The following is a 23,399-nucleotide window of genomic DNA, read 5'->3' as shown; positions in this document are numbered from 1 at the left end:
TGGATACATTTTGTGTGAAAACAAGGGACAGGGATTACCTTCTTTGGAGAATAAGGAGAATAATAAAAAATTAATTTCTATGTACCATATTTCCCCATGTATAGGATGCTCTCATGTATACGACACACCTTAACTTTGGAGCAGAAATTTGAAAAAAAAAATGTATTACATAAAGTTATTAAACTCAAGTTTTATTCATCATAAAATTCATACAACTCCTCATCCATGCAAAAAAAGCAGGAAAGGCAAGTTAAAAAAAAAAAAAATCTATAACCACCGTACAAGATGTACCCAGTTTTTAGACCCTAAATTTTTCAAAAAATGGTGTGTCTTATACATGGGGAAATATGGTACTATGCAGCTAGAATATCAAGAAATAGGTAACTAAGAATCAGGAATATCAGAATAAAAAGTCCAGAAAACACAAATATAAGAGAAACGGGGGTGAGGTGAGTCTAAGTTAAAGCAGAAAAAATGTACTATAAGAGGTTTTTTGTTTGTTTGTTTTTTGGGTTTTTTTTTAATTTATTTTATTTATTTATTCATTTTAGAGAGGATAGGGAGAGAGAGAGAGAGAGGAGAGACAGAGAGAGAGAAGGGGGGAGGAGCTGGAAGCATCAACTCCCATATGTGCCTTGACCAGGCAAGCCCAGGGTTCTGAACCGGCAACCTCAGCATTTCCAGGTCGACGCCTTATCCACTGCGCCACCACAGGTCAGGCCTATAAGAGGTTTTTTTTAATTATAAAGTAGTTTAAAGAAAAAGTGCTTAAGGGCAGATGAAGAACCTCCTATAAATAATCATCAGAATCTGAATAATAAACTGAAACAATCCCCTTAGTACACTATAAATTATGCAATTTTAATTATGTGATTTTTCTAGCTAATTTCTGCTTCAAAAAGAGTAAAGTACTTCTGCATATAAGGTGGCAGAGACAAGACCCTTTCTGAACCTCTCATATGCACACTGTCATCAAAATTTAAATTAGCAGAAATATGCCTTTGAGCTAAATCACAATTAGCCCTTAGACTAGCAATTTTCAACCAGCATGCCGTGGCACACTGGTGTGCCCCAAGAATTTTTAAAACAGGCAATACCTAACTACTTAGTCGGGACACTGACCTCTTTCTTTTCCCTTATATTGTGAATTATAAAAATGACAATAGCCAACACAACAATAGTTGTCTGGTGTAAATGAATCAAAACTATACCTATTTTTTTGTCAGATTGGTGAAAAATTAAATTTTTTAGTGCGTCACAGAATTTTAGTAATTAGTTTATGTGTGCCACACGATGAAAAAGGCTGAAAATCACGGCCTGTGACAGATCTGTGTACTGGGAACCCACAGCGTGCCAAACACTGGCACCCACACGGAACAGCTTGCGTTTGTCAAGAACTTTTTCCTTTCCAGGTTCCCACAAATAACCTTCAACAACAAACTATATTTGTTTTTCAGCATTACTGTACATGCTGAAGACAGGTACTCTTTATACATTGGTCCTATTCGGAAAGTTTTAGCTTTTAAAAGACAAAATGCTTCCAGTTGTACTTGTGTATATATATTTTACATGGTTTTGTATGGAAGTCAATCAACAATGGTAAATACAAACAGAAACAGATTGTCTGACAAAATAAGACAACAATTTTCGGGGAACAGAAATGGCACATTTGGCAGAAGATGTCCACAAATAATTAACTACTTTAGCACAATAAAGATATTCTTTCAATACTAGAGTGTCTTATAAGAGGATACTCATTACTTTCTAACCATCTGTCATCACTCCTCCCCAAAAAACTAATTAGGGTTTCAACCAATAACACATTATAAATCATGCAAATGTGGATGGCAAAAAAACACAGCTTAAAGACGTTAATATCACAACATTTTGTATTTTAAAAATCATGGGCTTCAAAACTAACCTTTCATGTTCTAATAATTACCCAGCCTATTTTTGTCATCCACTCCTGATTAAATATTTAGATAGAAAACTTAGAAAATTAAAATATAAAAAAGAGCAACTTACAGGTAGTAGAGTTTTCCTGCCGCAGGAAGTTCCCTTTTCCGGTAATCTATCCCAGAATCTAGCTGGATCGTATTACAGTACTCCTACAATCCAAACACATAAAATAGCCTTTTAAACAAGTGGTGGCTTAGAATTATCATCTTTCTGCTATCCTATTTTGTAATTTTTTGAAAATTTTCTCAAAAAAAATAAGTTTATGACAAAAAAACAGAACTTATATAAGAATCATAAAACTTGAACATTAAATATATATCAAGCAAGAAAATCAGTTTAAAAACTACAGATTTGCAGCATGACTTCCTGAAACTTTGCTAAAACAACGCTGTCAGCAAATCCGCAATATAACTGCTTTACTTTCTTTTAAAAGGCCCAGTTTCATTACCTGCTTGGAAGAGTTGAAGGCTAGTAAAAAGAATGACTCATGGGTCTTAATCGTCACAATGGAGAGAGACAGTCTAAGCACATTGGGCCAGAACATTAGTATCCACATTTTAAACCAGATGATTATACTCAAGTGCTGCTCTATGTATACTGCCCTTGTCCCTTGGTTCCCTCTCCAGCCATCAAAGTCTTTTATCTTGGTCAGTCAGCTTTATTTTGTGGGGGTTTGGGGGGGGGGTTAGGGGGATATGTATCTGTGAGATAGTTCAGTAAAACAATGGTGAGTAAGGGTTTTCAGAACAATTCAAGAAACATTTAAGGCTGATCTTTTTTGTATTCATTCAAAATGAAAATTGCTTGATGAAAATTCATGAGGAAAAAATGTATTTTTAACAACCTTACTACTTTTATTAATAAAAAATTGCATTTTCAGAGGAAGGTAATTGTGGTGAATTGTATTTTCCAAAGATGGCTTCAACAATCTCTCCATCCTAACATGTTTGTACTGTTGAGATTCCAACTATTAAGAAATGGAACCTATGCCCCCCCCCCCCCCCCGCTTGAATCCTGTGACTCTGGTGAAAATGATGTTGTGCAATAATATTCTAGGTGACATTTAATGCAGCTTCTCAGCTGTTGGCTAGAACGTTTGCTCTGGAACTCTGAAATGCGAGGTAAATATCAAACTGCTGGAGGCAACCAGGCCGTGAGAGAGCTTCAAGTAGTCCACACCGAGGGCCCTGAGATGACATGAACCGATAAGTGCCTGCCCAGTCCTCCGCAGTTCTAGTTGTAGCCACTATGGTACTGAGGGAGCCAGAATTGCCAGATGAGCGTTTTTCAAATCCCTGACCCACAAAAACCCGGAGAGATAATGAAGTAATGGTGTCTTAAGCCTCTGTATTTTGTGGTCATTTGTCACACAGCAGTAGAACATCAAAATAGTAATATCTGGGCACACCTGAGACGTAGCAATATTCTTCCTCCCTGAAGTTGCATCTGGGTTGTACAGCTAGGCAAGGCTGAGGGTTGTTTATCATCTGCACTATAGGGAAGAGACTATACATAGTGGCAGTGGATGCATTTCCCCTTCTCCCACACTGAAGCTGCTACAGGCTCAGGGAAGTAAAATATGGTGATCAACCATCCCCCTGAGATTAAAGGGTTTCCCAGAGACTAAGGGATTTTCCTAGATGCAGGACTTTTCAGTGCTAACACCAGGACAGTTCTGGGTAAACTGGGACAGTTGGTCACCCTAGGACTGAAGACCCAGAAATCTTGGCTGCAAGGCTAGAATAGATACAGCATTTTGATTTATACAAATGACCCGTGAACAACATGCGTGGTAGGGGTGCAGATCCCCCACATACTCAAAAATCCACATAGAGGCCCTGGCTGGGTGGCTCAGTTTACCCAGCACATCAAAGTCGTGGGTTTGAACCCCAGTCAGGGCACCTAGGAGAGGCAATCAACAAGTGCACAACTAAATGAAACAACTAAGTGGAACAACGTGATCTCTCTCTCTCTCTCTCTCTCTCCCCCCCCTTCCCATCTCCTGCTTCCATTCTCTCTCTCAAACAATGAAAAAACATTTTTTAAATCCACTTAAAACATTTGACTCCCCAGAAACTTAACTAATAACATACTGTTAACCAGAACCCTTACTGATAATATAAACAGTTGAACATATATTTTGTATGTTATATGTTACATACTGTATTTTTACAAATAAATTAAGCTAGAGAAAATGGTTCAAAAATCATAGGGAGAAGAAAATCTATTTACAATATTTACTAAATAAAATCTACTTATGAGAGGACCCAGTTCAAACCCATGTTGTTTCAGAGTCAATTGTATATTAGCAATTGTAGATTTGATTAGTATAAAATAATCTCCAAGAAGAAGCTGGCCCTCTGGAGAAGACTCCAGAGCTGAGCTTTTGAACTGCACCGTGAAGAACAAGCCCTGAACTAACAGAGTCACGTGCCTTGCAATGCTTCACCTGAGTAACCAGCTGCCTCTCCACATACAGATGTTCTCAGCTCATCATTTCAAGCTCCTCAAACCCACCGCCCAGACCTCACTCTCAGGACTCAGGCCCTGTAGCTGATCTCACCAAAAACAACAACAACAACAACAAAAAGAAACTAACAACAACAAAAGAACACTTTTGCTCAAATATATGCATTGCACTCTCCCCTTGCCTAAAAGGACCTGTAAAAAATAAAAAGGTATAGCCATATATCTCTCTTCTAATGTACCACATATAATAACATAAATACAATAAATAGTATAGCAATATGTTCATATATTTCTTTTAAACCACAATTTATCTTATATGACTCAAAATTTAGTCAAAAATCCTTTTTTTTTTTTTTTTGCTATTGAAAAAATAATGTTAATGGAAGTTATACAAGCTTCAATTTCACTTTATGGGTAACTTACTTCCTTTTCATATGAGTGATTAAACCCTACCAAATGATTGCATTTGTACATTCACTAATCACCACCAAGGAATACCTAATCAGCAGCAAAGGAACTATAACTAAAGCCCTTACATGTTAGCTCTTAATTGTCTAAAAAATTACTAACACTTGATTTATATTTTTAAAGAAAAATAAATCTCCAATTTTCATATTTATTCTTTTAAGCTAGGTTCTTCAAAACACCTTGCACAAGGTTAGAGGCGGGTGAAAGCTAAGCTATTTCCAAGTTGAGAATGAATCTAGTCAAAGGGGCATAATCTCTAAATAATTTCCTAATGTCCAGGGATATTACAAGACCTGTGACCTCTTATCATCATCAAATTCAAATGCATAAAACTAATCAGCCACCCCAAAAAAATTATTTTAAAGCAGTTTATTTATGTATACAAAAGACAAATATAATTCCACAATCTAAAAATGAAATTAGGAAATTTGAAAAAGAAAAGGAGGAAGGTTAACATAGCCCCGGGAGCACACTTGAGAGTCACAGCCTTTGACTCTGAAATAGATATATACACTACTAAAACCCATAGTCGAGCAGTTTTCATTTTCTTAAACACCTGTTGTGTATATTTTTAGCAACTCTGAATAATACCCTTAGTAAAATAGTCAACTCACAAAATAACTTTATATAGTTTCTATTCTGATATTTTCTTTTCCAGTTAGAACAAAAGAACAAAAAACAACAACATATCGCCTGACCAGGCGGTGGCGCAGTGGATGGAGTGTCGGACTGGGATGAGGAGGACCCAGATTCGAGACCCCAAGGTCACCAGCTTGAGAGCGGGCTCATCTGGTTTGAGCAAAGTTCACCAGCTTGGACCCAAGGTCGCTAGCTTGAGCAAGGGGTTTCTCAGTCAGCTGAAGGCCCACGGTCAAGGCACATATGAGAAAGCAATCAATGAACAACTAAGGTGTCACAATGAAAAACTGATGATTGATGCTTCTCATCTCTCTCCGTTCCTCTCTGTCTGTCCCTATCTATCCCTCTCTCTCTCTGTCTCTGTAAAACACAAACAAACAAACAAACAAAAAACAACAACATATCAACCTCAACATAAGCAAAGATTGATATAATTTGGGTTTGCCTACCATATCTAGTCTTTATTATAAAAGTAATATTGCTTACTATAAAAAAATTGGAAAAAGAGAAAAAATCAACCACATAAATCAAAGTTTTATGTCTTCCCTAGTGATTATATTAAATAGGGACTTAAAAAATCAAATTATTGAAGTTTTTCTTAACAAAAGTCAGCTGACTGGTTTTATGCATTTTTTAATAAGTAACTGTAAAAGAAAAAAATAGTTTCTATTTTTTCTAATTCCAAGAAATAAAATATTTAAATCACTAAAATCTATCTTTTTATTTATTTTAAAATGTATCTTTTTAAAAATAAAAATATGATCCATGCTCATTATAAAAACTTAAAATATTAAAAGAATAAGGATTCCACCAAAAAACTAGTAGAACTGACAAATGAATTTGGTAAAGTAGCAGGGTACAAAATAAATATCCAGAAATCAGTTGCACTTTTATACACCAATAATGAACTATCAGAAATGGAAACTGGGCCCTGGCCGGTTGGCTCAGCGGTAGAGCATTGGCCTGGCGTGCGGGGGACCCGGGTTCGATTCCCAGCCAGGGCACATAGGAGAAGCGCCCATTTGCTTCTCCACCCCCCCTCCTTCCTCTCTGTTTCTCTCTTCCTCTCCTGCAGCAAAGGCTCCATTGGAGCAAAGATGGCCCGGGTGCTGGGGATGGCTCCTTTGCCTCTGCCCCAGGCGCTAGAGTGGCTCTGGTTGCGGCAGAGCGACGCCCCGGAGGGGCAGAGCATCGCCCCTGGTGGGCAGAGCGTCGCCCCTGGTGGGCGTGCCGGGTGGATCCCCATCGGGCGCATGCGGGAGTCTGTCTGACTGTCTCTCCCCGTTTCCAGCTTCAGAAAAATACAAAAAAAAAGAAAAAAAAATGATGGCATAGTATCATTTATGACAACATGGATGGACCTTGAGAACATTACACTGAGTAAAATAAGTAAATCAGAAAAAGCTAAGAACTATATGATCTTACATATAGGTGGGATATAAAACTGAGACTCACAGACATGGGTAAAAGTGAAGTGGTTACTAGCGGGAGAGGAATTTTGGAGAGGGGGTGGCAGGATGGGCGTAAAGAAGGACAAACACAGTGACGGAAAATGATTTGACCTTAGGTGATGGCTATGCAATATAATCAACAGTTCAAATGCTATAGAAATGTTTATCTGAAACTTATGTACTCTTATTGGTCAATGTTATCATTACATTTAATTTTCTAAATAAAGTTTAAAAAAAAGAAAAAATAAGAACTTATAAAACAACACCAAAAAGAAAAGAATCCAATTAAAAAATGGGCAAAGGAACTGAATAGACATTTCTCTAAAGAAGACATACAGATGGCCAAAGGACAACAGATAAAAAGATACTCATCATCATTAATCATCAGAGGAATGCAAATTAAAACCACAATGAGGTACCACCTCACACCTGTCAGAATGGCTATCAATAAATCAATAAATTTATCATCAATAAATCAACAAATAACAAGTATTGGCGAGAGTGTGGAAAAAAGGGAACCCTCCCTCCTGCACTGCTACTGGCAATGCAGATTGGTGCAGCCACTGTGGAAAACTGTATGGAGTTACCTCAGAAAATTAAAAGTGGAATTACTTTATGATCCAGTAATTCCACTTCTGGGACTATATCCAAAGAAATCTGAAGCACTAATTCAAAAGAATATATGCACCCCTATGTTCATTGCAGCATTATTTACAATACTCAAGATTTATAAGCAGCCCAAGTCCCACCAGTAGATGGATAAAAAAGCAGTGGTACATTTACATAATGGAATACTACTAAGCTATTTAAAAAAAGAAAGAAAGAAAGAAAATCTTACCCTTTGTGATGGCATGGATGAACATGGCGAGTATTATGCTAAGTGAAATAAGCCAGGCAGAAAAAGACAAATACCATATGATTTCACTTACATGTGGATTCTAATGAGCAAAGTAAACTAACAAAATAGAAACAGACTCACAGATACAGAGAACAGACTGACAGCTGTCAGAGGGAGGGGGTAGATGGGCTGGATGAAAAAGATGAAGAGATTAAGCAAAATAAATAAATAACCTCATAGACAACAGTCTGGTGACTATCAGAAGGGAAAGGGGGTGGGGTAGGAAGGCTAGTGTCAAGGGGAGATAAATGGTGATGGAAGGAGACTTGACTTGGGGTGGTGAGCACACCATACAACATACAGATGATGTATTATAAAATTGCACTCCTGAAAGCTATATAATTTTATTAATCAATGCTACCCCAATAAATTCAATTTAAAAAGAAGCAATAAAAGAAAGAAATTTATTGGCAAAAAAAAGTATAAAGGTAGAAATGAAAGTCTATCCGCTTCTGAGAAAAAAGTTTGCTTGTAGCTTATATCTGTCAAGTTTTTCCTACACACACAGAGATGATGATGATGATGATGATGATGATGATGATGGTGAAAATAGATATTTAGATAGATAAATAGACAGATAGGAAAGAATAATAGATAAATTGGGATATTATACACATAGTTCTAGGTTTAATTTTTTTGATGTCTTAAAAGTCTTATAAAAGAAATAACTTTAGATTTAAATACAGGAAAGCTGTGCTGCATATTGTACTATTTTGGTTGCTAAGAATACAATTCCATATGTAAGTGACAAGAAAGTAAGAGTACAAGAAAGATACCAAACCAAAAACAAAAAAAGGGGAAGACTAGGCAGACATGACTTCCTTCCCTCCCTCCCCTCCCTCCCCTCCCTCCCCTCCCCTCCCCTCCCCTCCCCTCCCCTCCCCTCCCCTCCCCTCCCCTCCCCTCCCCTCCCCTCCCCTCCCCTTCCTTCCTTCCTTCCTTCCTTCCTTCCTTCCTTCCTTCCTTCCTTCCTTCCTTCCTTCCTTCCCTCCCTCCCTTCTTCCAGGCAGGTATAGTTTCAGATAAACATACTAAAGCAGATATATTCTAAGATAACTGCTTCAGTCTCATTTAGAACAATCATGTGCTATTACTTTTAAGCTTAAGCGATGATATATAACAATCTAATAAACAAACTTCTGCATGTTTTAAGCTTCTTATAATTTATAATTTAAGTATAGTATAAATTTAAAAATTATAAATATTTAATACATTTATAATTTTATAAATTATAATAATTTATACAATCATTTATATAATAAATATGTTATAAATATCCAGTTCAATCAAGAAATAGAACATTACTGGTACCTCTGAATCCCCCTAGTATCTTTTTCTACCTCCCCAAAGATAACAAGTATCCTGATTCTAGCACCATAGAATTTTGCTAGTTTTTGGGCTTTACATTAAGTGGAATCATATACAGGGGGTCCTCAGGTTATGACACAGCTCCATTCCTATGACAGTGATGTAACCCAAATTTTGGTATAAGTCAAAACACACCTTAGCCTAAGTCATTTACCTATCCTATCACAGTTGTAAAATCATAATTTAGAACATGAAAACACAACTAAGCCACAGAAAAAGGACATAAATATACTGTACTGTATACTGTACTGCAGGGGTCCCCAAACTTTTTACACAGGGGGCCAGTTCACTGTCCCTCAGACCGTTGGAGGGCCGGACTATAAAAAAAAAACTATGAACAAATCCCTATGCACACTGCACATATCTTATTTTAAAGTAAAAAACAAAACGGGAACAAATACAATATTTAAAATAAATAACAAGTAAATTTAAATCAACAAACTGACCAGTATTTCAATGGGAACTATGCTCCTCTCACTGACCACCAATGAAAGAGGTACTCCTTCTGGAAGTGCGGCGGGGGGGCTGGATAAATGGCCTCAGGGGGCCGCATGTGGCCCGCGGGGCCGTAGTTTGGGGACCCCTGCTGTACTGTATGTAGTAACAGAAAAAATGACCAAAAAATGAGTAAGCTGAAACTCTCACATCTCAATTTTTTTGTTTTTATGGGAGCGAGCGTTGTAAACTTGAAACGTTGTGTGTCAATACTGTTGTACCCCAAGGATCCCTGTAGTAAGTACTGTTTTGTGACTGGGTTCCTTCATGTTTGTGAGATTCTTCCATCCACATGTTGTGCATAGTTATAGTTCATTGATTGCTGTATATGCCACAGTTTACTGATTCATTCTACTAGTGACGGCCATTTGGGCTGTTTCTAGTTATTTGCCCTTTCAAGTAATGCAGCCACACACATTCTTGCACATGATTTTGGTGCCCATGTGCATATGTTCTTGCTGGATACATATAATAGAAGAGTAACTACTTGACCATAGGGTAAGAGTATATGCTCAGCTTTAGTGAATATTGCATTTTCCAAGGTAAATGTACAGCTACACTCAAATTAGTAGTGTATGAGCATTTCTATAATAAGTATGTGTTTGCTACTGGTATAAAGAAATGCAATTGATTTTTGAATGGTAATCTTGTTTGTCCTAAGAACTCTTTTATTAATATAATGTTTTTGCATACTGATTTTCAGAATGATACCAAATATGTTCTGTATATTTCATAAATATGCTACCTTATTTTACATGACAAAAATGTATACTTATGGTTTAATGAGTCCCCTGCAACTTAAATGTTTAATTTGGATCAACCTAACAAACATTGAACTCTATATGCCAGGCACTTCCCTGTTTACTGGACAATGATCAGTAAGATATGGCTTTAGCTCTGATAGTCTGATAGACATTGGCCTCAAGTTACCGTCTTCTGCTCCGAGTCATTCCTAAGGTTTCAAAGGTGACTAAGTCCTCTGCCAATTGCCTATGCTGTGACTTTAGCCTGTTACTTAACCTGGATGCCAGTTTTCTCCTCCATTAAGTAAGGAAATTGAGTTATGATCCCTTTCAGTTTAAAATTCTTAACACAATTGCTGAAGTTCTCTCACTTCAGGGCTGTCCTTCTCCTGGCTTTCTGAGTTTAGGAGTAGACCTCAACTTCCGAGTCTGCCCCAAACCACCTCGGCTCCTTTAGTTTCTGGATGGTATCAAACTCCAAAGTAAGTAAAAAAGTCTTTCCCCCCACTGCCTTGCTCCTACTTCCCGGCTACCCCAGTTATCTCTCACACTTAAAACACCCACACCTTATCCTCTTAGGAGGTAAGGCCGCATCCTTCTGTTTATCAAGCAGTTTCAGAATTTCTCTCTGCTTCCAAAGAGCAGCAAAGGAAGATATTTAACAATTGCAAGTGCCTATTATATGACTCAACTGGGCTATGCAACTGACTTGACTTTATCTTGGATAATCCTCAAAATAACCATACACAAAGGTAATCACTTTTTTAATCGCTATTTTACAGGTGAGGAAACTTATAAAGAAGGTTTGTTTTCATTTTTTTAAATCATTGCTATGGGCTGAACTGTGTCACCTACAAATTCATGTTGAGTCCTAACCCCAGGAACTCAGAATGTGACTGTATTTGGAGACAGAGGCTTTAAAGAGATGATTACATTAAAATGAGGTCTCCAGTGTGGGCTCTAATCCAATACGACTGAAGTCCTTATAAGAGGAGGGAATTAGGACACAGACATGCATGTGCACAAAGGAACGAGCCTTAGAAGGCAAGAGGCTGAAGACAGTCATCTGCAAGTCAAGGACAAAGGCGTCAGAAGAAATCAATCCTGTCAACCCCTTGATCTTGAATTCCTAGCCTCCAGAACTATGAAAAAACACATTTCTGTCATTTGAGCCACCCAGCCTATGCTATTTACTTACGGCAGCCCTAGCAATCGAATACAATTGTTATTATTTTTGTTCCATTAATAAGCACACAGGAAGGCATTAAAAAAAAAACAGTAAAAAGAGAAAGAATAATTGTGAGATTTTTAAAAAGCCAGGACTGAAGCTAAAAGCATACCTATATAAACTTGCTTGTAAGGTGAGCCACAAAACTGACTCTTTCTGCAGCTGCAGTTGGGAGGAAAACACAGTAATTCACAGCTCATAAAGCTCCAGGGAGGCCACATAGTTTATAGATGACTGAGCCATGATTTGCCTTGTCATTCTTTACCTCCAAATCCATGCTCCTCCCACCATGTCACACTGCTTTATTATAGTCATGTGGCCTTTTTTTTTTAGCTCTATACAATTTACATGATAATTTTTGCTTGCCAACTCTTCCTTTCCTGTCTCAAATTAATTACCTCTGCACAGTATAAATATACTAATTGCTTTTCTAGAGGTCCATACCAAATGATTCTATTATGATTTCTTTTAAGTATTTAGTCCAATACTATGTATGAGATATGTGTACCCTGTACTAAATTTTATATTATAATAGGCTGTGTTATAGTCGACTTCCAATGTATAGGATACTTGCTATGTTTATAGTATCTGGTCAACTTATAGTCCACTGGTTTTATGATCTTTTCTTGACCATCTAAATCGATGTCATCAGTCTTGGAAGGTAAATTCCAGGACAGCAGGGACTGCCTGCTTAACTCACCTCACAGCACTGCTTACTCATGGGCCCTACCAAGCAGGCTTGGAGTCCAATGATGACAAAGATTTCCACTTTCATGGATGCAAAACAAAGGACAAACTAATCCCTAATTACTATCTTCTATATGAAAGACTCTGCTCATATTTTAAAAGATCTCATAATAAAACTGCCATAAACACAGGAACAAAAATTTGAAATACAACTTAAAGGATCTATCTTTATCATCAGCATCATCAAATAGCAAACACTGATTTAAGGTTTACCATGTGCCAGGAACTATTCTAAACTCTTTATGCCTATTCCCTTCAATTCTCTCAACCACACTACAAGGTAGGCATTATTATTGTTATTCCCATTTTACAGATGGATAGGGAAACTAAAGCATGGAGAAGTAACTTACCCATTATCAGAGCTCAAAAAGCTCAAGAGGTAGAACCAAGGATTCAAGCCCAAGCATTTTGGCTCCAGTGTACAATTCTTCACCACTTCTCTATATTGCCACTAGACCTCAGGGTGTATTCAAGCAATTAGGATGCTTAGTTAGATATACAAGGCAATGCAAAATTCACATGGGATTACTGGGAAGTTCTTACAGTACCGTTAGCCTGCTTAGGAAAGCCCTACCTATGTTGTGCCCTGCTCATATGCTACCCAAACAATGCCTAGTTTTGACGGTTATCTTGAGAAGCAGCTATGTTGCAAACAACAGATTTGTTTATTTATTTTCAACCTAACTCCATACAAAAATGATATGGGGCAGTTTTTTAGAGGCTTTGTCCAGCTATACTATACTGCACATAACAAATGGGAAGTTTTCCTATAATGATTGGGATCGTGGAAACAGATTTGCGTTTCAAGCCTGTAAGTTCTATGAGACAAGGATCATATGTGTTGTTCATCATTGTGTCCCAGCACCTCGCACCGTATCTAGCACATAGTACATCATAAATACTCAGTAAACACGAATCAACTAGATGAATAATTAACAAACTCACTTATATGCAAAGCTTAGGTGAAAATCAGTATGTTAGGAACTACAGGAATAAGGCAACCAGTAGAGTCCCTTTCCTAAGGTGCTTTTACAACAAAATGGGAGCTGATTCTTGCTGAAACTAGACTCAGCATGGACATACATGGACATGGTAGGCCAAAGTTGAGGCCAAGTAGAGAAGAGTGCTCAGAAGAGGCTTACTGAAGTGTAGCCCAGGAGAGAGTCCGTGTTAGAAACCAGCTGAGACAGGAAACTCAGCCAGGAGTTCTGTCCTCTGGGTAAGAGTTTCATCCCAAGCAGGGCTTCCTCGTGACAAACAGATTAAACTGAGAATATTTCCACATCTATAAAACAAAGGTACTGATCAGGCTGATTATACCCACCACAGCCAATCCATACAGCCTAGGTAATGACACAAGCTAACCGGCTCAGGTTTAAGTTTCCTAAACTGATGCAAGTGGCAGGGAAGGTGGAAATACCCTAGGACTAGGTAAACCAATGGGTCTCAACACTGGCTGCACATCAGCTGTAGCTGGGAGCTCTCTGGAAAGCACCACTGCCCAGACCACCTCCCCCACCCCCCAGACACTTTTACAGGGAATGGTTTAGTTGGCTAATTTTGTCTGTTTTGTTTTAAGCTCCTTAGGTAATTCTAATAGGCAGCCAGGGTTGAAAACCATCAGGTTAGCCTAATCGGGTCCCAGCTCTGATCAGTCCCATCCGAATCACATGGCAACTACATATTAGCAGAAAGAGAAAATGGATTTTGAGAAAATAACAACAATGTCCACCACAGGTGGTAACTAAAGTCATAAGACCACCCAGGGTTGGTGGTTATAATTATAGAATCATAGAGTCAGAAATTGTTAGCATTGATTTCCTTCCGTTTATGTTTGGATAAAGTGAGATGAAAAGGAAATTACTCTGCAATGGGGTAAAAGACATAGAAACATATGAGTTGTCAAGAACTATTTGAATAAACAAAGGAAAAACTAAAATTCTAAGGAAACAAAGGACTGATAAAATTAATGGGGGCTGGAGAAATGTGCAAAAGCTAGAGTAGCTTGAATAGATAAAGAGGGCTTGAGCTACGTAGAGTTTACACGGTTTCTATTTGTTATACAGAAAGTGCCCCACTACCCTACTCCAAAAGATAAATGTTTAATCATGGTTATCTTTACAAAACTGTCACAGAAGAATAAAAATAACCATAGCTACCATCTATCGAGCACTTAATTTTACAACAACCTGTAAAAAGCAGGATTATTGGCCTCAATTTACCAATGCAGTATTTGAGGTTCAAAAGGATCATATATTATATTATGATCTCTATTTGCCTAGTTATTTTGCTCATAGAAGGCAGAAGACCTGAACTCAGGTCTGCAGACTATGTGCTCTTTGCCACTACACATACCATCTATGTTCAGAATAAAACACAGAACACAAGTTCAAAAATTACACCACCCATAAGTATTTTTGTAATTATGATCTGCAATAATCTGTTGCTGACTTAATATGTACAGACAACACTGAATGAAATTCCCAGAGCATCATACCTCAACGCCACACGATTTCTTGTCATTTATTTATTAATACTGTGTTGTGTTCTAGAAGGGTGAATGTGACTTAAAAAATATTATCTTGCTATTTGCAAATTGGATATTTTTGATTGGCAGAGTTTTGTTTATTTTTTGTTTGTCTCTTAAATTTCAGCCTTTGAATATATCCATTCCACTCTCTCTTGGCCTGTAAGGTTTCTGCTGAGAAATCTGCTCATTATCTTATGGGATTTCCCATGTAAGTTGCAAGTTTTATTTTGCTGCTTTTAAGATTCTCTCTTTGTCCTTGATTTTTGGCAATTTTATTAAAATGTTTCTTGGAGAGTCTTCAGTTTCTTTGATGACCTATAAGCTTCATGAACTCAGATTTCCATATGTCACCTCAGATTTGGGGAAATTCTCTGCCATTATTTCTTTAAATAAAAATGCTGCCCCTTTTCCTTTTCTTCTCCTTCTGGAACCCCCCAAAATCACAGGTTGTTTCTTTTAACGACATCCCATAAATTATGTAGCCTCTCTACACTCTTTTTTCATTCTTTTTCCTTTGGTCTCCTCTGACTAAATAATTTTAAAGTTTCTGTCTTCAATCTCATTGATTTTTCTTGATCAAGACTGATGCTAATATTCTTTTTGCATTACTTTTTCATTTCATTCATTGTATTTTTCTTTATCTTTTTTTTTTTTATTCAGTGAGAGGAGGGGAGGCAGAGAGACAGACTCCTACATGTGTCCCAACTGGGATCCACCCAGCAAGCCCACTAGGGAAAGATGCTCAGCCCATCTGGGGCGTTGCTCTGTTGCTCAGCAACCGAGCTCTTCCTAGCATCTGAGACAGAGGCCATGGAGCCATCCTCAGCATCTGGGGCCAACTTGCTCCAACCTAGCTATGGCTGCAGGATGGGGGGAGAGAGAGAGAGAGAGAAGCAAGAGGGGGAGGGGTGGAGAAGATGGTTGTTTCTCCTGTGTGCCTTGACTGAGAATTGAACTCAGGACATCCACATGCCAGGCCAACACTCTACCACTGAATCAACTGGCCAGGGCCACATTGTATTTTTCAACTTTGAAATTTGTTTGATTCCTTCATATAATTTCTTCTTGTCAAACTTTTCATTTTGTTTATTGTTTTCCTGATTTTATTGAATTTTCTTTGTGTGTTCTCTTTTAGTCATTGAGTTTCCTTATAACAGCTATTTTGAATTCTTTATGAGGTAAATTGCAGATCTCCATGTCTTTGGAGGTCAGTTATTGGAAGACTATTGTGATTCTTTGGTGGTGCCATGTTTCCCTGATTTTTCATGTTCCTTGAAGTTTTGCATTGCTGTCTTCACACTTGAAGTTGCAGTCACTTCCAGTCTTAACCTTCAGGAGAGAAATACCTTTCAACAGCCCTACTAAGGATTCTGAGGTTTTCTTAGACCTTATATGGATACACCTGCTCCACAATTCTTGCTCACTCTTGTGGCAGAATTCTTAAGCTCCTATGCTTTCTCTTGATCCTGTGATGTACCAGGGCAAGTGCTGACATGGCCCCTTTTGTTTTTTTCCAAGGGACCTCTAAAGCTCAAGTCTGTTCTCTCCCTGGCCTAGAACAAATGCACTAGCCATCTGCCAAAGCTCACCCTTGCCACTGCCATCAGGAGCACACACAGAGCACAGCTACAGAGTATGTGTGTGTGAGTACACAGTGCTAAGGATGCCTTTCAGCCATTTGGGAGGATCTGTGGGTAAGGTGTACCCAGTGGCTCATGAGTGGGCTTCTTAATGGTATCCATGAAGCAGTTAGTGGGATCTGCTCCAAGAGTTCTATCTGGTGCTCTCCCAAGCTCTTTCTACCCCAGCCATGCAACTCATGATTCAGTACTCTGCATGGGGCAAAAAAGAAATGAGCCTCTTTGGTAGCATCCCACACAGCTAGAAAAGCCAAGTGATCACTGATATGCTCTTACTTTGCCTCGTGGGAGAAAACAGGGCAAGAAGATCTCTACTGGCCCACTGGCCTGAAGCTGTGCTGCCTTGTGGAATGCCAGATGCAGGTGAAGTCCAACTATTCCTCTTACTCTTTTCAATGTACCCAAATTCAGTTTTTTCTTTCCTGTTTTATTTTTTCTTTTTCTTTTTTGGCCAATGTTATGCTGAAACTTCTCCATTAGAAACATGAACATTCATAAAGGCTCTCTCAGTCTTGGGTGATAGTATAAGATAGTGTTTCCGGAGGCACCCAGATCGTGGCTGAGAGGGGCCGGAGCTGGTTCATAGGCCACTGCAGGGTTCACAACCAGGGCCTCCATATGCTGACTACCAGACACACGGGTGGGCGAGCCTCCTCCTGGATCCCCAGGTGTGTGGTGCTGAACCCAACAACTCCTGCAAAGGCACTTTTGTCTGTGGATGGGTGCCAAATTGTTGTTAGTGGTGAAGGGACACAAACAAGAGATGTCTTATTCAGCCATGATGCTGACATCAATCTTTCACATTAAATTTTTACCAATGGCTACTCCTGAGGAGGGGAATAAAAATGAGATTAGGATGAAGGATGGGAAATGAAGAAGGAAAGAATAGTGAAGGAGAAGCTTTGATATTTATTAAATACAGGCAGGCCTTGAGTTATAAACAAGATAGGTTCTGTAGGTTTATTCTTAACTTGAATTTATATGTAAGTTGGAACAGGTATATTTACCTACTAAATGCAACTTAAGACAAATGTTTGCCTGACCTATGGTGGTGCAGTGGATAAAGCGTCGACCTGGAATACTAAGGTCATTGGTTTGAAATTCTGGGCTTGCCTGGCCAAGGTACATATGGCAGTTGATGCTTCCTGCTCCTCCCCCTCTTCTCTCTCTCTCCTTTCTAAAATGAACAAATAAAATCTTTTAAAAAATAAATATTTTTTAAAAAGACAAATGTTTTTCTTAACATAGTATTTCTTTTTACCTTTCTGTGCATATACTTAAACATTTCCAAACCTACAGAACCTATCTCATTCGTAACCCAGGGACTGCCTGTATACATTTACATAATGATAGGATTTTTTAACCTAGCATACATTCATTTATCTCCCATGAAATTTTACAAAAAGAAAGATCTTAGAGAAAAAAAAGGATCTTAGAGAACTCCATGATTATCCCCAAATACTAGTGTTTGGAGAAAGCTTATATCCACCTTGTTGAAATCACAGCCATTACACATTTCCAGCTCTGTCATAGCAAACAGAATTAATATTCTATTCTTCTCCCCCTGTTTACTTTATGCAAGAAAACTAGAGTCCCATTTCTGAGGTTAAAAAAAAAGAAAGAAAAACATAATAATATATCAAAGACTGAAAAGAAGTTGATACATGTATCTTTTAAAAATCCTTTTTTTAACCATGTTACCAAATGCATAACTGCAGCTCCTGTAAGCTTCCATTTCTCCCACAAAGGAACCTCTCCAGGCTAACAGGAACTTCCCACCACATAGGCAGTTTGACAAAATCTATTTTTTTCAAAACCCAGTAAATTTACCCACAAGATTTTTTCCTTCTATACAAATAATCAGAGGTAAACAATAACTTTTCTATCTAAAAAAAGTATAACCATACTGTAAATACACAAAGTTCATAACACATGTGATTTGTTTACAATATAATCACAACTTCTATAATAAAGAAAACCTAAATCTCAAAAAAAGTATTAGCTTGAAAAATAAACTGTCTAGTTTCAGAGACTTCATTATTAAGACTTTTAATATCCAGGATAGCATTTATAATTATTCTAAACTCTGGTTCAGTCTTCCTTCACTTTATTTGCTCAACTTTTTGTCATTTCACTGTTCATTAAGCACTGTTATCAGGAGATGAAAAGAGAAAGAGAAAGAAGATGAATTCAGTAAATCTTGCAACTTATTCTTACCTATAATAAAAGATCTGAAGAGTAAATTTTAAGCTATTAGCTAAAACAAGGTGTGGATATCCCTGTAATTAACTTGTCATTGTGTATGACTAAAGGTAGATTTATAAGGTACATTATACTTTATAAAAGAAAAATAAAGAGTTTCTTATTAATAAGAGCAATTGAAAATTAATTCTACCCAAAGGTAGCAAGGATCACAACATATAAATATATAATGAATATACAATGTTAAAATGCTCACACATACATTGTACAGCATGGTTTGGTGGAAAGAACTCTTAATGAAAAGCAGGACATCTTGGTACTGGAACTGGCTCTGCCACTAGCTGGGCAATCTTAGGTAAGATGACCTTAGGCATGAGCCTCAGTTGCCTCCACTGTACAATAGGGAGGTAGGATAAATGTTTCTAAGGCCAATCAAACTGTGACACCCTGGGAGCACGCATGCACGTGCGCACGCACACACACACACACACACACACAAACACACACACTTTTATTTACAGGCTAGGCTGGTACTCACTAGCACATACCAATATGGCATGATTGATTGTTCACAGCCCAGCATCTTTCCTGACTGGTCTGTCAATGCCGTACCATTTGTAACAGAGTTTGAATAACCGTCCTTATTTCCAGGCACTACCCAAATCATAAAATGTCTAGCACGTACAACCCTCTGTTTGCATTCTGCCTTCCACATACCATGAAGATGTTCCTCATTCTTAAACGGGCTCTCTCACCCTCTGGTTATAACTTAGAGTTCAGTCCCTTTCCTATTACATTTTTCCCCTCAAAAAGAGTTCCTACAAATCCCTTGCTCCATATTTTTCTTTTAATTTTTTTTAAATTTTTTTCTTTTTTTTTAAGATTTTATTTATTTATTTTAGAGAAGGGAGAGAAAGAGAGAGAGGAGGGGTCAGAGGGAGGAGCAGGAAACATCAACTCCCATATGTGCCTTGACCAGGCAAGCCCAGGGTTTGAACCAGCAACCTAAGCGTTCCAGGTCAGTGCTTTACCCGCTGTGCCACACAGGTCAGGCTCCATATTTTTCATCTTTCACTATTCATAGCTTATTTAGTTCCCTGTCAGGTAACTTCTCCCACATCCACTGAAACCATTTTTAGTTTTCTTCCTCTGCCCTCCCCTTCTCCCTTCTAAGCCTTGTCCAGTTTTCCCAGGAAAATTCCAATTCTAGTTAAAGCAAAACAAAATAATAAACATAATTATTAAACCAAGAGTTATATCAGTGATACATCCAAATAAAGAAAACAAAAGGCATAACGAAGTTTCATTAACCTCTAAAATTTGGACACACACAGGAGTCCATTCAAAATTCACATACACTTCCATTTCATTCATTCATTCTTCACAATCACCATTACAGCATTACAGAAAATAGAAAACTTATTTAACATTTGTGGTTTTAACTTATCACTGTTTCATGTCATTGTTAGCATTGTCATCTTCCAACACACAATCACCCCTTACTCATACTATATTGTAGTATATTTTTTCTGTACCATATTATAATTATTTTTCAGTGCCTGTTTCCTCTACTAGAATATCCTGCGCTCCTTGCTAGCAGGATTCATCTTAAGACAACATTTGTCCTTGTCGCCCCAGTGATTGAGTACTTTATAGTGCATGTTGAAATCTGAATATTGCTTTTTTTGCTGTTTATATTACAAAGGTATATATAATATTTGAGCTACTTGGGGCAATTAGGCTTTTGTAGAGTAGCTAGTCTAGGATCTTAACACCACATTTAGAACAATGTTTAAGGGGAAATCTATCACAGTTTTAAAGAAATAATTTACAAGTAAACTTCTAAAACAGTCTTTTTGAAAATTCATAGTATAATAAGAACCTTAACCATCTTGGAGTTGAATCCTATCATTTGCAGATGAAAAAGAAATGTAAACTCAAGCAGATTTAAGAGACTTGCCCAAAGCCAGTGACAGAGCCAGAACTGTCTTCTTAGCGGTCTTTTCCTGCTGCATCATGGAAGCCACATATATATGTGTGATAAAACTGTGTAGTTGCTTCCACTTTCAGTTGCTAAGAATTTTAAAGATTTATGTTATTTTAGACAGTATGTCAGAGTTTATTCAGTTAATCAATTGTATCATTATATAAGGTCTACCGGAAAGTTCTGTCCGTTTCTATCACAACAAGTTTCGACACATAAGCACATGTTTATTTGGCACATGTGTGCCTCTCTATTTTTATCACTTAATGTATACATACTGACATAGCAAATTAACTAGAACAAAGTTGATTCACGTTAGTCTTATGTGTGAAGCCATAGTGTACCCATGGCTACTGATAAAGTTTATTTACGCCACTGTATTGTATACGAATTTCAACAAGGAAGAAATGCTACAGATGCATGTAGAAATTTATTGAAAGTGTTTGGTGAAGGTACAGTTTCTGATAGGACATGCAGAAGACGGTTCGAAAAATTCAAAACAGGTGATTTCGACCTTTCTGATAAGCCACGTTCTGGGCGACCATCTTTGATCAATGACGATGTTGTTAAGACCATGTTGGAGCAAGATCCTTTTCTGATAACATCGGAGATCGCAGAAAGGTTTAATTCAGCTCAGCAAACCATTTCGGACCATATTCGGAAGATAGGATTGGTGTGAAAATATAATATATTATTTAATAAAGTTTATTGACGGTAAGAAAAATTTGTATTTTGTTTTATTCCAAAAACAGACAGAACTTTCCGGTAGACCTTATACTATATGAATCCTAGCAATTATTATTCTCTATTGGCTGAGGAAGGACTTCTACATGTCTTTAGAGATAAATTATAAAGTTCACATTTAATAAAAACAAAAACAAATTGAAGGAAGGATTGAGCAAACAAGGACAAAAAAAAAACCCAAAGGAAAAAACCTTATGGGCACAGACAACACTGTGGTAATTGCTGTGGGGAAATGAGGGGAGGTAGACAAGGGTACAGAAGGGATGAATGGTGATGGACAAAGACTTGACTTGGGGGGTGATCACACAATACAGTGTATAGCAGTGTGTCGTAGAATTGGGCACCTGAAACTTGTATTATTCTGCTAACCAGTGATCACCCCAATAAAATCAATTAAAAAAAACAAGTTGAATATTAACTACTGATAGTATGAGTATATATTAAGAAGTCTTTTCTATGGATTTTAAGTGCCAAACCACATTTTGTTCTTATTAATTTTATGTTTGTGTATATATTTGAAGAGGACATTGTTTTAACAACCTATGTATATACTATTTAACACAAACTTAAAAATGGGAAGTGTGGATATAATCAAAAGTAAAAATATACAAAGAATTTTGTACCAAGAACCCCTAATATATATACTATATAATTTTGAGAAAGAAAAGCTAAGTTCACTATAGCAGAAAAAGATTTCTTGGCTGTCTTGAAGCCTCAAAAACTTGGCCAAACTATTGTTCAATGTGCACAGAGTTTGTGTCTTCATGCTCAGATGTTGTTGAAACAGCAGACTTAAATAATGTCAATGAATCCTACTGAGCACTATACATGACCTCTGGGGTAATTAGCAATCATTCAAAAGCAACAAGACTAAAATGTTCTATTCTTTATTACTGTCAGCTCTTATCTTGATCAGCATTTTAATAAAGATGGTTCGTTTCTAAGACAGTTTCATGAATCAGTCATAATTACATTCTGACATGCAGTGAATAGTAAAGCAAAACTAAATATCACTTCATCAACCTTTCTAACCTTTATGCAAGTATTAACTGTAAATAATTTTTACACAATCCTACAACAGAAAATCTGCATATTTCTTAGCTTTGTACATACTTTACCCTAAATGAATTTCCTGTGACCTATACCTGAAAAACACAATCAGTCTTAATTATCCAGTTTTGTGAGATGTTCAGGTGTTGCCTTTCAGAGTTTAAATCAACTTCCAGTATAAAAGCCTACTTTATTCTACAAATGGCACAATATGCAAAATGGGTTAAGTAGCCAAAAGCATCTCAGAGCATTGTGGCTGGAAAGAAATCTATCCAGAATCAAAATGTCAGAATAAAAATATTCTAAAGTAAAGCAACACTTACAAAAATAGATTCATAGATTATTATATATTAAGGAATGGATCACTGATGACTACTGCAGAAAGTCTTATAATTAAAATATATCAAGAATAGTAATTAGAAGGAAATCTGAACACTTAAGTATGTGAAGGGAATATTTTAAATATATATATATATATATATATCCAAAACAGCTGATAGAAGAGGGTGAAAATTAATTAGAAATATAACATGGATACTATTTTGATATTGAAAAGAATATGTAAACTGTTTTAGCCCCCCCACAAAAAAAATATGTGATTTACTTTAGAGTTTTGAAATACCTAATTTCTATTTCTAAAAAATATTTTAATCCCAATGAACATAATTTAACTATCAGAATAAATTGATACTATAGTTTAGGATATTTATTGTTTCAGGTCTTAGAAATTTTTAATCTAAATACAATGCTTTCTCAAAAATAATTTCTTGTTTTCCCTGTAGCA

The 23,399-nt window shown here is 37.1% G+C and overlaps 1 protein-coding gene across 3 annotated transcripts in view; it reads right to left on the bottom strand.

Moving 5' to 3' along the window:
• AFG1L (AFG1 like ATPase) overlaps positions 1-23,399 on the bottom strand; it is a 244,127-nt gene that overhangs the window by 93,101 nt on the left and 127,627 nt on the right. For all 3 annotated transcript variants that reach the window (XM_066248232.1, XM_066248231.1, XM_066248230.1), the window contains exon 8: positions 2,026-2,108. In XM_066248232.1, the coding sequence (XP_066104329.1) occupies positions 2,026-2,108 (83 nt within the window). The remainder of the gene's footprint in view (positions 1-2,025; positions 2,109-23,399) is intronic.

The sequence above is a fragment of the Saccopteryx bilineata genome, chromosome 12, assembly GCF_036850765.1.
Source record: "Saccopteryx bilineata isolate mSacBil1 chromosome 12, mSacBil1_pri_phased_curated, whole genome shotgun sequence".
In the NCBI taxonomy this organism is placed as follows: Eukaryota; Metazoa; Chordata; class Mammalia; order Chiroptera; family Emballonuridae; genus Saccopteryx; species Saccopteryx bilineata.
Note: the sequence above shows the minus strand (reverse complement) of the source record. Positions and strands in the feature narration are given on the sequence as shown.